The following is a 13,548-nucleotide window of genomic DNA, read 5'->3' on the forward strand; positions in this document are numbered from 1 at the left end:
CAGATTTGATTCAGATTTAGCATAGGAGTTCGTTGAAGAATTACGAATTTTTCTGACTTAGTTCTGCGGTATTCAATTTTTTTCATACATCCTCGTGCCACCCTAATGTGTATGCATGAGAGGCGTTGCAGCAGTATTGAAAAAATCTACATTTATGTATTGTTTTCGTCTTCTATGTTTTGGTACATCAATTTTAACACCCTGAAGCACATTTTAGACTAATAAATGGAAAATAGATTCTTTAAAATTATAAAGTGGTGTAACCCCTTAACAACAAGTGAATTAAGGGGGGCTTTAGGAATTTCGAGCGTTTTTGCCTTTCTCCTATAGAAAGGATATTCAAACGTCAACCTAATCCCGGTCAATTTTTTTTTTCGACTGACAAGGTTTTCTGGATTTTAACAGGGGTGTAGCTAGGGGTGTGCGGAGAGGAGTTATACCCTCCTCTACCACACTGATCATCACCACTTTAAATTCCCCTTAAATCACCCCTCATTGCACCCCCGTCAAATCACTACCCCATCCATCACTCATAACTCGATCTGGACTAGCTGGAGTTTCACAGGGAATCAGTAGATAATTATGCTTGGAAGTAGCGAAACATCTTTCAATGTGCAACTCCTGGTAATCCTAAATTGCTGCCTAAAGGGCATCATTTTAGGCAGTGTTGCGCATTTCTCTGTACGGGACTCTATAATACCACAGACTCTAGTCTGTACAAATGTTCTATGTAGCATCAGTTATCAATAAACACATTTTCATTAAGCCGTCGGTCATACAGTCCGTTAACAAAGGGTGTTTCCAAATGAATACAAGCTATTATGATGGAGTTTTCATTTTCAGTTACACACGCCATGTCTAAACTTTCATCAATACGAGTAGAAATTACTCCGAATCTTACTACCCACTCAGGAAAAACGCGCTGCTAACCGCACGCATTGGACATACTCGGTCCATAAAGACCCCTTACAAGAGGCGCTAGTAATGTCACTACTGAGCAGTAATGTCACTTTTAGTGATCGTGTAAGGTGAAATAGAAAACACACAAACTCTAAATATTAAATATTAATGGCGATTTCGCTTGAACCTGAAACTGAGTCAGGTTCTAACCCCAACCGCTGTCAGTTCATACATTTTGACAGCAGTTGGGGTTAGGAACTGACTCAGTTTCGCCTCAAACAAAAACCACATAAAAGAAATTTTCTGTATCTCAGTGTGCACGGAGAAACAAAAACATACAAAGCCCACACATCCCTCACTCCCGGCGCTCACACTCCGCCGCGATTCCCATGCACACCCTAGAATACACCTCTAGTAAGCACTCAAGAGTATAGTTACTACATTCATAGTTAGGCGGAGACACTGAGCGGAGCCAATTGACCATTGTATGAAATGCTTTAACCTCACAAATTTGACAGGTGCTGGTCCTTTTGTTTACAGTTTGGGCTTAACCCATTATAACCCAGGGGTTTCAAAAAGTGAGTCAAATGCAGTGATATTTTCAATTCCACCAAAAAATGTATCAAAGATTATGGGAAAAATAAAATCACCGCTTAAATTGGTTTTGAGAATGAAAATATCTCGTGCAAAAAATTTCGTACGCTTGCGTTGCGTTGCGTTGCGAAGCACGGTGCTATTCGTAGATTGCATACTAACGATTATCATGTTGCCTATAGATAGCTCAACTCATCTTGCTTGTGAGATAAATGATCGGAAATGAACTTTATCTCTTATGAGTTCAGTAAACCAATAGCATGAGAATCGTTATTGCCGGCCACGACCATCTTCACCGATACTTAGGATAGGGTAGGAAATGTTGATGTAATACCTACTTAAGGAAGGCCCCCGACTCAGCGACGCTTCCATAGGTATTACGGAGTTGGATTGAAGGACAGGTATAGGTCTAGGATTCGCCACAAGCAGGCAATGCGACCACAAAATGAATGTTTTATGCGGTGGGATGGTTAATCTCCGAGTACACGTATACTCAAAGCAAATAGATATTTAGTTATGATTTTTCTTGTATTTAAACTCTGGATAGCCGGCCATCGAGAGTGATTTAGTTTTTCCCTAAACTACAGCAATTTGAACTCCAAACAGCCGGCCGTAGGAGTATTGCTAAAAGCGCGAGCTAGTCTGATATTAATATTCGTTTGAGAATTGAGTAGTAGAAACATAAGTCAAGAGTATTTTTAATAGGCACTTTCAAATAAAGCCACAACTTAGTCTTTCCTCATATCGAGTCATATCCACCGCGGGCTGCACCTATCTCCAACCTCTAAGGCAAAGTTTCGCCGGACCACCGATCGCGATCTACTTTCAAATATCCAGTGTATGCACATATATACACACCTGCACACATGTATGCATGCCTGCATACATACAAATGAAAAGACGCATGTATACATGTATACATGTGTACATACACCTATGTGCACATATACATATATACCCATACGCGTTTAACAGCGCCAGCTGAGGGGCCATCGCCCCAGCGCTATACAGAATTAAGGTCCTCTATCTATGCCCGATCCTGAAGAGCTATTAATTGTGTAACGGTACGTGAACGATTTAACTACTGGTTATACTAAGTATGTACTAGATAAGTGTAAAACATGAGATAGTTGAAAGAATTACAGTTCTGCATGGGGATATGGAGTATGGAATTTCTTTTAAGCTTAAGGGAATATACTCCACCCTCCCCGACATATTAAAAAAAAACAAATTTTTCTCTGAAACGGGAAGGCAAAACGTACTAAGGCCTCCTTACAAACTAAAAAAAAACACCTCGGTCCCGAATAACAACCCCCAGTTGTACGCGAAATCGCGTTTTCCACTTCTTAAAAGAGCCGGAAAGTTGCCAATGCACAAATATATGCAACGCGGCACCATGAACCGGCGCTCGCACGTTCACCGAAAATGAACAATCCAATTATTTATTATATTTATTATAAACAAGAGCAAAATAACCTTCCTTCTTCGAAAAATCGTTCTCAACCGCACCTAAAAACACTTACAACCAAAACCTTCCAAAAAGATGGGTTAAGGCTCAAGTTACTTCAAGGCTTGGTAGTGTGCGTGAGAAAAATCGTGCTCAGCTCCGCCACCAGACTATCCACCCAAACCCCCCCCCCCCAAAACTCCAAAAGAAGAACACCAGCCAATCCACCAGACCACCACGACTCAACCTATGCAATATACCTGCTGGAAAAATCACCGGCTTAGCCAAATGGTGCCTCTGAAAAAGTGGCCGCGGTTTCTTCATTGCGAAGTTGTGTTGCGTACCCCAGCACGGTGTGGTAGTGTGACAAAAAATCACAGCCACCCCCTCAAAAACACCACCCAGCGAAACCGATAGTCACTCCAGCAGTCATCCCGCATGACTCGAATCGCCGCGATCCAACAAACCGGCCGATACTCCTCCTCCAGAGTCCCGAAAAGGTTCAAATAGACAATCCGGCGGCAAAGCCGAACACAACCCCCACCACCCACACCACCCAGCGTTCAAATCTAACACATGCTCAAAAAAGGTAACTTGAACCTTAAACACCAGACAAACCAACGAGCTTTTAAACGAAAAAAGGGAACGCTTGAGCAGCCGCTTAGGCATCCATGAAACTAGCCCTGAAGATGTGGTTTCGAGAGAAACGCAATTATTTTCCTATTCCAATCCGGTGAACTCGTGCAAAAAATTTCGTACGCTTAAATAAAAACAACAAATTTTAAGTTGTTTGACATATTTCTTCGGATTTTCTGATAGACAACACTTCTTTTACACCTGTAGGAACGTTTTGTAACATAATGGAATTATTAGCACGAATTCCAACAATAAAATTCAATTAAATGTATTGCGTACTTTTCAGCCGCCATTTACCCCAACTATACACGGTTCAAAAATGTTAACAAAATCATAAAAAATGGCAGTTGTCTTGTTTCACAATGAAAAATGAGGTGCAATGATCCCATTAGTGCAATAATAAAACAGTTAGATGCCAATATTCTGCAGTAAATACGCGTTAAACGATGGAAATTATATGCTAGCGTATGAAATTTCATACGCTAGGATATAATGGGTTAGCAAATGTGGAATTCATTAAAATAAGCTTAGTGCTAATAATTAATTCCCAAGAAATTTTACCGCAAAACTACTTACCGATTCAGAGAACACTAGAAGTAATTGATAAACAAATAATTAGTTCACTTATTTGATCTAGCATATACATTTTCCTACAGTAGGGAATCGGACAATTTAATTGTATGACGTTCTATAAAACATTTATACTTCCAAAAACATGATTCCCAATATATCTTTTTGAGAATATGAATAATCTCTAAGTTCAAGATGTAATCAACAGGACCACCACCTGTCACATTTAGTACATGACGTCACTGTGCAATGACCAATTGAACATGTCAAATGCCGGAGCCAATCGAGCATGACGTCACAAAATGTTATGTTTTTGAAAATATACGAAGGAGGTATTGAAATCGTGGTGATAATAAAAACACTAATTTATTGTTTCTGCAAATTTTTGATAAAATGTTTTCTGGCTTGAAGTGTAACATGTAGTTTAGTTTAAATTGCGGTTTAATATGATGACAAAAAAGCAAATTACATTAAAAAGAGAATAAAACATTTTTATATTGCCATCGACTTACTATCCTGACGTTTTTCGCGAGGAACAGTGACTCGGCTGATTCGTAAACGGAAGACTATGTATTTTTTAATTATTTTTTCACGGATTTGATGGCAATTTGGCATGTGGGCTGCAGGTATATTTGACATAAGTCTGAATAAGTTTTTGTCCAAATTAGTATTCACAAGTCGAAGATGGTCGATATTTTTTTTGAACACTTCCTCCAATTCCATAAAACAATTAAAGGTATTTATGTTGACGTATGTCAATGCATTGTCTGTGTAATCTTTCAGTTTAGTAAAAATGTAACATCATCCATAGGAATCTCAGTTGAAGTACAGCATTACAGTAATTGCAAACTTGAGATCGAAGCGATATCTGACGCATAATCATACCCGACAGATAGTATAGGACGTTCTGTTCAGATGATCTACTACATAATGCACTACATTTCTCGATCATTTCCTCGTCATCAGATGGCACTTTTCGCAAATATTTGGAGATTCAATACAGACATTACTCGATTTTTTTTCTTGTGTGCGTTTGGTTGCTAGTTGTTTGGGAAAATCGAGTAACCAATCGCTTTCGTCCCATTCGTAAGAGGTTGCAGCAATATCGTTAAGATATTGTGAAACCGTGAGTAGCTTAAGGTTGTTCTTAATCTGCAGTGCATTTGGCCGACTTTGCCGACTTCTGAGTTGAGAGAAAATATTTTCCAACGAGTCTTGTGTCAATCTTCCACCAAGAAAAAAATCGAATCCTTCGTCACGCAAAAACTTTTCTTGGAGCCTGAGCATGCTGTCGGTCACAATTACTACTGCGGATTGCCATGGTTTACATCTCCTCTCGGACCCAACTTTATAGCTATAGATGATGGACCGAAACGTATTCAATGATGAAACCAAAGTGGCATAAGAATTTCCATTTCTTTTGCTAAACGCTAGCTGAATTGAACGAGTGGTGATGTGTGAGAACCAGTAAGCTATTTGATCTATCAAAAAAGCTGTTGTCATTACATCTTTCCTCCCAGTTTCATCACTGAACAATCGTAGTGCAGCTGCAATTCCATGACTCACGTACTTCGTGGAGTTTTTAACTTTCATTTTCTCAAAATTTGAGGTACTTTTTGAGAAGTCCACATCTTCGAGTTTTAATCCGCATGCCATACGGATATCGCAGCCCTGTTGATACAAAACCAGCTCTCTTAAATGGAAAATATCGGCCATAGGCGTGCTTAAACCCCTCGCTTCCACAATTCGCATGTCTATCTTAATGGTGCGGTTCGCAATCCAGCCTTGGATCATGCTTTTGAATACATGTACACTATCTGGCATTATTTCCAGTATACGGGATGAATCTACTGGATGAATTATGGGTCTATTACAAAGAACTTTATTTCGTGTATGCATAACACCGCAGTAATTCCAAAATCTTTTGTTGTTACCTGAGTTAATGAATAGAAAAAGTAGATTATAAATTAGCTTAGTGAGAATTGATCAAAAGCAAAAATTGATTTGGGGGCGAGCACAGCGTCGTTGGCAAATCATCTACGAAATTTATCAAAATAAACAAGAGCTTTGCTTTTGTCTTTTAATGTTGGAGTGTGTAACTATATCACCAAGTTATTATTAATAGTTTTAATTTTTTTTTAGATGAACTGTGATCCTACTGTTCCAAATAACTAGTATTTTAAAATGTATGGCTAGTTTTTCGGATCACGTCGAACAAAATCTATTTTAAACATCCATGTTCGACTTTATCACCCGTGAAAAATAAGCAACGATTTGTTTCCACCTTGCTTTGAGCCCAGCCAGCATAAAAACTAGGACATGGTTTGCTAAGCCTGAAGTGATTTGGAAGGGTGTTATAACCTACGAATCTTTTCAAATTATTACAATAATTTAATCCGGGTTGAATGGCCATCTCGTCGAAAATCAGAACACAATTTCTGTCGGATTCACTAACGCAGCTTACTTTGTGGAGCAGAAGATTGAAAACTTCATCCAATATGCCGCTTTCGAAATGAAGTGACTGAAGTCGCTCTCTTAATGTTCGACTACTAGGCAGAAACCGCTTCTTTCGTTCGATTTCATATGCTGTCGATCCACACGAAAATTTACATTGAAGACCTTCTGACCACTCTTTATTTTTTTTTCAAATTTTCGATCATTAAACGGAATTGGTCGGTGATCATTTTTGCCTGCACATCCTCCAATTTTCTTTTTACTGCCTTGTTCTCTTCCTGAAGGTTGCTGAAATATTTTATGTCAATTTAAAAAATATAGAAAATAACCCGCTCACTTTAACGTTCCACTGCATTGTTCACAGCTCTCTACTAACACCAACTGTTTGCCAAGCTCAATACCGCCCAGTCCTTCAGGATGGAGAAATGCTTCATCCAAAAACTCCATGTGAATGTACTGTAGGGCCTGCTCGGTTTTTCGCAAACCTATTTGGTGCTGAATTGTAATGCTTTGATCGTTTCCGGAAATAACGGGAGCACAGTGTTCATCTTTTCGAAAATCTGCCGATGCCAGATGCAGTTGCGGAACATCTCGAAGAAACCGGAACTGCATGACTGGTTTTCAAATTTTTACCGCTTGGAGACAAATATAAACTTTTTTCATCAAAGTGGAGCTGTTAAAAATGGATAATATAACTTCTCAAGCAATAAAAGCAATAACATACACTGCATAATCTAGCCTTTTCCGGAACAACGAAATCGATTGCAAGTTGACAAAAATCAAGCCACTCTTTCCTTAATGAGGTTTTTGTTTGAGGCGAAACTGAGTCAGTTCCTAACCCCAACTGCTGTCAAAATGTAGCGGTTGGGGTTAGAACCTGACTCAGTTTCAGGTTGAAGCGAAATCGCCATAAGTTTTCCTGCTTCGGGAAACGAAAATAAGCCACATTTTTTATCTGACATCGAGAACTGTTCGCGCAGTTTTTAAAAAAGCACTTCATTGCTGCAAAGTTTACGTTATCAATTGATTAAATAGTTCGTTTCAGTATTGTAATAAGGAGCGTTTTTGTAAAGTTTGAACAATTGCACGGGGTGCCAGAATTTTATTTCTGAGAACACAGTTGCCAGTTTACCAGCTTTTGTCTCCGCCTAACTATAGAATGTAGTAACTATAATGGGCATACGCACTTTTCAGTGGGTTTTTCCGTCTCACTTTCGCAATAGCTTGGTTCTCCTCACACCAGGGATGCCAAGTGTTTTTCCAAAAAATCTGAAATATTTTTTAAAAAAGTCTGGAATTGTCTGGATGACCCAAATTCGTTAGGAAAAGGTGCATTCCTCACCGATGGGCTATATTTGTTACGTTTTACTAATGAAACATGTTTGTATATTAGTAAATATATCGGCTTACTAAGAATTTGGTGATTGGTCTGCTAATCTGGAAATGTCCAATGCTGCAATTTTCAGCACAGAGCACATTGATTAATGTGGTTTTCGTTTGAGGCGAAACTGAGTCAGTTCCTAACCCCAACTGCTGTCAAAATGTATGAACTGACAGCGGTTGGGGTTAGAACCTGACTCAGTTTCAGGTTCAAGCGAAATCGCCATAAATTTGAATCTCAGAGTTTCCAGAATCTTGGACTGCTGGAACTTCTAGATGATATAACTCCGCAAAATATTTGATGACTTTCACGGAAAAACGGTGGTATGTTGTGTTTCCAGCTTTCTCAAAAAGTGGTTTATGAAACTTATTTTGTTATTTTTCAAATTATCTGGATAAATCTGGACAAATTCCCTGAAATCTGGATCAGACAAACATAAATCTTGATGTCTGGACGAGGCTTGAAAATCTTGATGAATCCAGATAAATCTGGAAGGTTGGCACCCCTGCCTCACACTCGTGTGCTGAGCGGCGGACGCGGAGGTATATTCGTTCGCCCCGCTTGTTTTCGCTCCTGACGATGCTTCTGCGGGGAAGAAAAATATCCGGGAAACGCTTTTCTGGATTTCCTCCGGCGTATTTTATAATGTCCGACTATCCGATTATCCTTTGGTACGTTCTTTCAACGAACGAATAAACGCGAAAAAACGTTCCGAAACTACAGCAATTTACGGAAGAGTTTTTAACTTCACACACGACCAACAAGTCATTCCATTTCCTCGTTCACCGGTAAACGAAAACAAAAACCAAACCGGGGTACAATGTAAACGAAATACGTGACGAATGAAACTATTTAACCCATTATAACCCAGCTATGTTAAAACTTTTGGTAATTTATAAAATACTTCGTGAGCTCTCATATTATGCCGAATTAAGTATGGGAAAAATAAAATAACCACTTTGGACCGTTTCGTTGCGAAAAAAACTAACGTATGAAATTTCATACGCTGGGCTGATAGGGTATCAAAAAATCATTACAGAGAAAATTCGGCTAAAATCTTTATACTCAGCATAAAATCGAATAATATCTTCAACCTTGCGAGATCATTCATTTAGCAGCTTTTTTGAATGATTTTAACACTACTCTCATCTCTCGTGCCGTTTCGTCTCATGATTGGTTCGTTGCATCAAACCATCTTTCCCTCAAACTTAGTAATTATTTTAAGAAAAAGAACATTTTCTTACGAGAATTTACATAAAAAATATTCCGGGTAAAACCAGGTATGATTTGCTACGTATTAAGCATTTGTTAGCCTTAAATGTACTGATTCAACTTTAAAATCAGCGAGAAAATTGTAAATCTCCTCCTAATCCTAAAGAGGAAATAATTTTGCCTTGGGAAAAAAGATATCGGTTCAGCCTAGCGTATGAAATTTCATACGTTGAACTACCAGCAGAATATTTGAAATTGTTTCACCAATTTCTCCCATTTTTTCGCACTGAGCCACATCTTTCACATCTCTTATGGCCATTCGTTCACAATCCGAAACAAGAACTAGTGATTTAGAAGAGAAAATTAATAATATGTATTGTTCACATTTTGGTTTGAATTTTATCCAACTTTGACATTCGAAAACACAATGGAATTTAATAAAAAATGATTATTGAGCATACACATTATAAACTATAGGGTATTAGTTAACATTCACAGAAGACCAGAAGTTTGAAAACGGCTTTATTGTATAACAAGTATGATCCAGAAATGTGTTGTTTTTGCGTATGAAATTTCATACGCTAGGACATAATGGGTTAAAGTCTTGTAAATAAAAACAAAAAAATACAATGTATACAAAATATCGGTTTGGTTTTCTTGCCTCGGTTGAACACAACCAAGAGCAAAACCGCACATAGTGTCCACTAAAGATCCATTAGGTCTGTTCCAGTACCAGGAGAAACTGGAAGTACTCCGGAGAAAATCGTTCCTGTACTCTCTTCTTCTCTTTTTTCTTCTTCTGGTAGCAAACCGGAGTAAAAAGGAGCAAAGATTTTTTGCTCCTGTTTACTCCGGAGTGACTTCCGTGTACTGGAACAAACCTATTGTTGCCTTGCCTTCGAAATCGTAAAACAAAACAACTTTCGGTTTGAGCACTTTACACCAGACGCCAACCGCTCCCCCCACCTTAATTAGAATATATCAAAAAATGTTGGTGCCATAGAACTGGTAATAGTTGGAGGTGCCAGATCAAGAAAATTGAAGTTGAGCCGTTTTTGCGCATCTACAAATCGCTTGCTAAATCAGAAGCTTTAGTGCAAATTTAGACATTCTCTTTGTTGGATTATTTGGACATTTTTCTACTCATTCGATTGTCTTAGATTTGCAATTGTTTTCATTAGAAACTTTTCAAAACTTCATTCAGAAAAGATTTGTACAATCATTTTTTAACACCCATCTTGAAACAAAATGCTGGTCACGGGGCTGATTCTAGTTATCTATGTAGCCAAACATGTGTATCTATGGAGTCTAATATTATATTGTACAAGTATGAGTTTAGTTGAGCACTTCTTGCTCACAGCTCGGGAGCGTAAAAACAGATGCATTTACACTCCCGAGGATTTGCTTGGGTGTAGCCAACTACAGAACATAAAAGTTATCCTGCACAAATCGATGATACTACAGCAGGTAGATTTTTGAATAATCAGTGTGTTTGAGAGAAGTTGAACTCCCTCACTCAACAGATTTTGAATAGGTATACGTCGTTTAAATGGTTATTCAAAATCTTCCATTTTTCTTCGTACGCATAAAATAATGCATTATTTTAATTCTTTCAGGCTCATTACAGTATTAAAAAAGCCGTTCACTGGCTTGGCATAGGAATAGACAATCTAGTTCTCGTGCAAACAGATGCTCGGGGAAGAATGATTCCCGATGAGCTAGACAAATCCATTCAATCCGTCTTGCGTTCTGGTCGCAAACCATTCTTTGTGAACACAACTGGAGGAACAACTGTACTAGGAGCGTTCGACCCATTCCACGCCGTAGCGGACATCTGCCAAAAATACAAACTCTGGATGCACGTCGATTGCTGCCTGGGAGGCACTGCAATTCTGTCGCCCAAACACTCCCATTTACTGGCTGGTGTTGAACGAGCCGATTCAATTGCCTGGAATCCTCACAAAACACTGGGAGCTCCACTGCAATGTTCAATATTTCTGCTCAAGCACAAAGGGTTACTGCATCAATGCAACTCGGCCAATGCAGCCTACCTATTTCAGCAAGATAAATTCTACGACGTGTCGTATGATACCGGAGATAAGAGTGTCCAATGTGGCAGGAAAGTGGATGCATTCAAGATATGGCTCATGTTCAAAGCTCGCGGGACCATTGGCCTATCTGAGTCGGTGGATAATGCCTTCGATTGTGCACATTTTTTCACGGAACAGATCAAATCAAAACAGGGGTTCCGATTGGTCATAGACGATCATCAGTACACCAACGTCAGTTTTTGGTACATACCGTCGAACATGCGAGTTGCGGAGTGTCAACAGGATGCTTCCTGGTGGAGTCGGATCTATGAAGTAACTTAATGATGTATGCAGAAAGCGAAAATATTTAACGAGATTTTTCTTCCACAGATTACTGCACTAATTAAAGAGAAAATGGTTAAACGGGGATCGGTGCTTATTGGATTTGTCCCACTGCCCAATAAAAAGATTGGGAACTTTTTCCGCATGGTCGTAACCTGTCATCCGAAACCAACATACGAATCGATGCAGTTCGTCATTAATGAAATTGCCACAGTTGGTGAAATGATTTGAAAAGGTGTAATTTTCTCATAAATCGTTCATAATGTGGAACGAAAATAGACTAATAAAAACGTCAATATTTCTTAAAAAAGTTTTCTGCTTCTTCAACGAAGATATGCTAAACCTCACCACATTACCATCTGGAAATTTCGGAAACACCGCTATGTACTACTGACGGCGGTTATTGTCAAATAATGGTTTGTCCAGAATTCACTTTCAAAGAGAATTTGACAGTTGGTTTTTACCAAGGCTTTTACGCACTAGTCATGTTTGTAGAATTTTTTAGCACTAGAGCTTTTAAAAAATTGCTCTCGAGTAAAAATTGTCGAGATTGTTCGTGGAATTAGTTTGATATTTATTGCCCCGGTTACACAGCCAAAGTAATGAATTTAAATGTGTTAGAGCGAGACCATATGTTTCAATCAGTGAGTACGGTAAGTACAGTTCGCTCCCTCTAGTAATTGTTTGTTTGTTCGGATTTCAAGATGAAAAATCAAAATCTCAAAAAGTAATAAGTGCAAAAGAAACGAAACAAAAAGTTGTATTTAAAGTATATCTCTCATTAGCCAAACCGAATGAAATGCTCACAAACGCTAATTTCATTGCTTAATATGATGTAACGTGAAAACAAAAGAACTGAATCGATTCGACCAACGCACATTGGCGATCTGATTCGCTATTGCTTTCTAGCGTGCATAATCCTTGAAAATTCGTTTTTCGCATCCTGTCCTCGATGTGTTAGCCGTATTTGTACGATTTGACTAGCAGAGTCCGGCTTTATTTAGCTTTTCCAAAAGTTAGGATTTTGCTGCAACCGCCGTTGGAAATTGGTAAACCATGTTTGAACCGTTGACAACGGTACAAAAGTTTCATTTGGATTCGGGACCATTTGCGCCTGAGTCACGGAAAAGCTACTGACAAAATTAAAAAAGTTTTCAATCATTTTTTGACCAAACTGGAAGTACGTATCGGTGCTGGCCTGTAAAAAATGATTATTTATAAATTTTATAACATACATAGGCATTTCAACCTGGAATATGCTTACCGTCGCTGGAGTTTGCTGCACTAGTGACGCTTCCGGTTCAATGGAAACACCAATTTGTGCTATATGGGATATGGGCAGATTTACGCCAAATGCATTCACTGGACTGCTGGGAACTATTTCGTCTAGCTTTTTCAACTGGGATATTTTATATATAGCTGATGGTTTGCTGTTTGATAGAAATCCTAATAACTGCCACATTGGGGGTGCGTTGGGGTCAGGCCAGCTAAAATACACTATTAATATATATGTTATCATAAAACCCATCATTGATATTGACAAAATATTGATCCTTTAACGGTAGAGGACTACCCTGACTTACCAGCACCTGCCATTCCCTCGGGGAAAGGAATTGTACCCGTTAAGAAAACAACCACATGATTTACATTATCAGCTTCCGGAATATTGATCAAAAATTTGGAATCTGATACTTGTTGAAAGTCAGTTTGTACCTAAAAATACTCAATAATGTATCACAATATTATATTCCAATGTTCAGACAGTTTACCAGTCTTCCCGACACGATAACCCCTAAAGCGTTCAACATTGTAGCAAACTTTAACACATCAATTGAATCTACTGAAAAGATTATCCCCGAAACTGCAGCTCTAAGGTTTAAAACTTGTGTGGAAATAGTTTTAAATGAAACAATTACGTTTCAGTAAGAAAAATTCAGAATTCAAAAGCTTCTCTTCAGAAAAATGTACACAAATAAACTAAT

General features: G+C 38.6%; 2 protein-coding genes across 2 annotated transcripts in view; one reads left to right on the plus strand and one right to left on the minus strand.

The window, feature by feature from the left end:
* The window catches only part of LOC131683709 (acidic amino acid decarboxylase GADL1), a 14,095-nt gene extending 2,243 nt beyond the window's left edge, over window positions 1-11,852 (plus strand). The window contains exons 4-5 of the mRNA XM_058965944.1: window positions 10,811-11,557; window positions 11,615-11,852. Coding sequence (XP_058821927.1) covers window positions 10,811-11,557; window positions 11,615-11,797 — 930 coding nt within the window. The 3' untranslated portion in view covers window positions 11,798-11,852. The remainder of the gene's footprint in view (window positions 1-10,810; window positions 11,558-11,614) is intronic.
* A 442-nt stretch (window positions 11,853-12,294) lies between these two features.
* On the minus strand, window positions 12,295-13,548 carry LOC131683711 (protein OPI10 homolog). Its single transcript, XM_058965946.1, has 4 exons — window positions 13,336-13,548; window positions 13,150-13,279; window positions 12,831-13,063; window positions 12,295-12,764 (listed from the first exon to the last, which is right to left on the minus strand). Exons 1-4 carry the CDS (start codon window positions 13,372-13,374, stop codon window positions 12,567-12,569), a joined length of 600 nt encoding a protein of 199 aa, XP_058821929.1. The 5' UTR covers window positions 13,375-13,548; the 3' UTR covers window positions 12,295-12,566.

The sequence above is a fragment of the Topomyia yanbarensis genome, chromosome 2 (assembly GCF_030247195.1).
Source record: "Topomyia yanbarensis strain Yona2022 chromosome 2, ASM3024719v1, whole genome shotgun sequence".
Taxonomy (NCBI): Eukaryota; Metazoa; Arthropoda; class Insecta; order Diptera; family Culicidae; genus Topomyia; species Topomyia yanbarensis.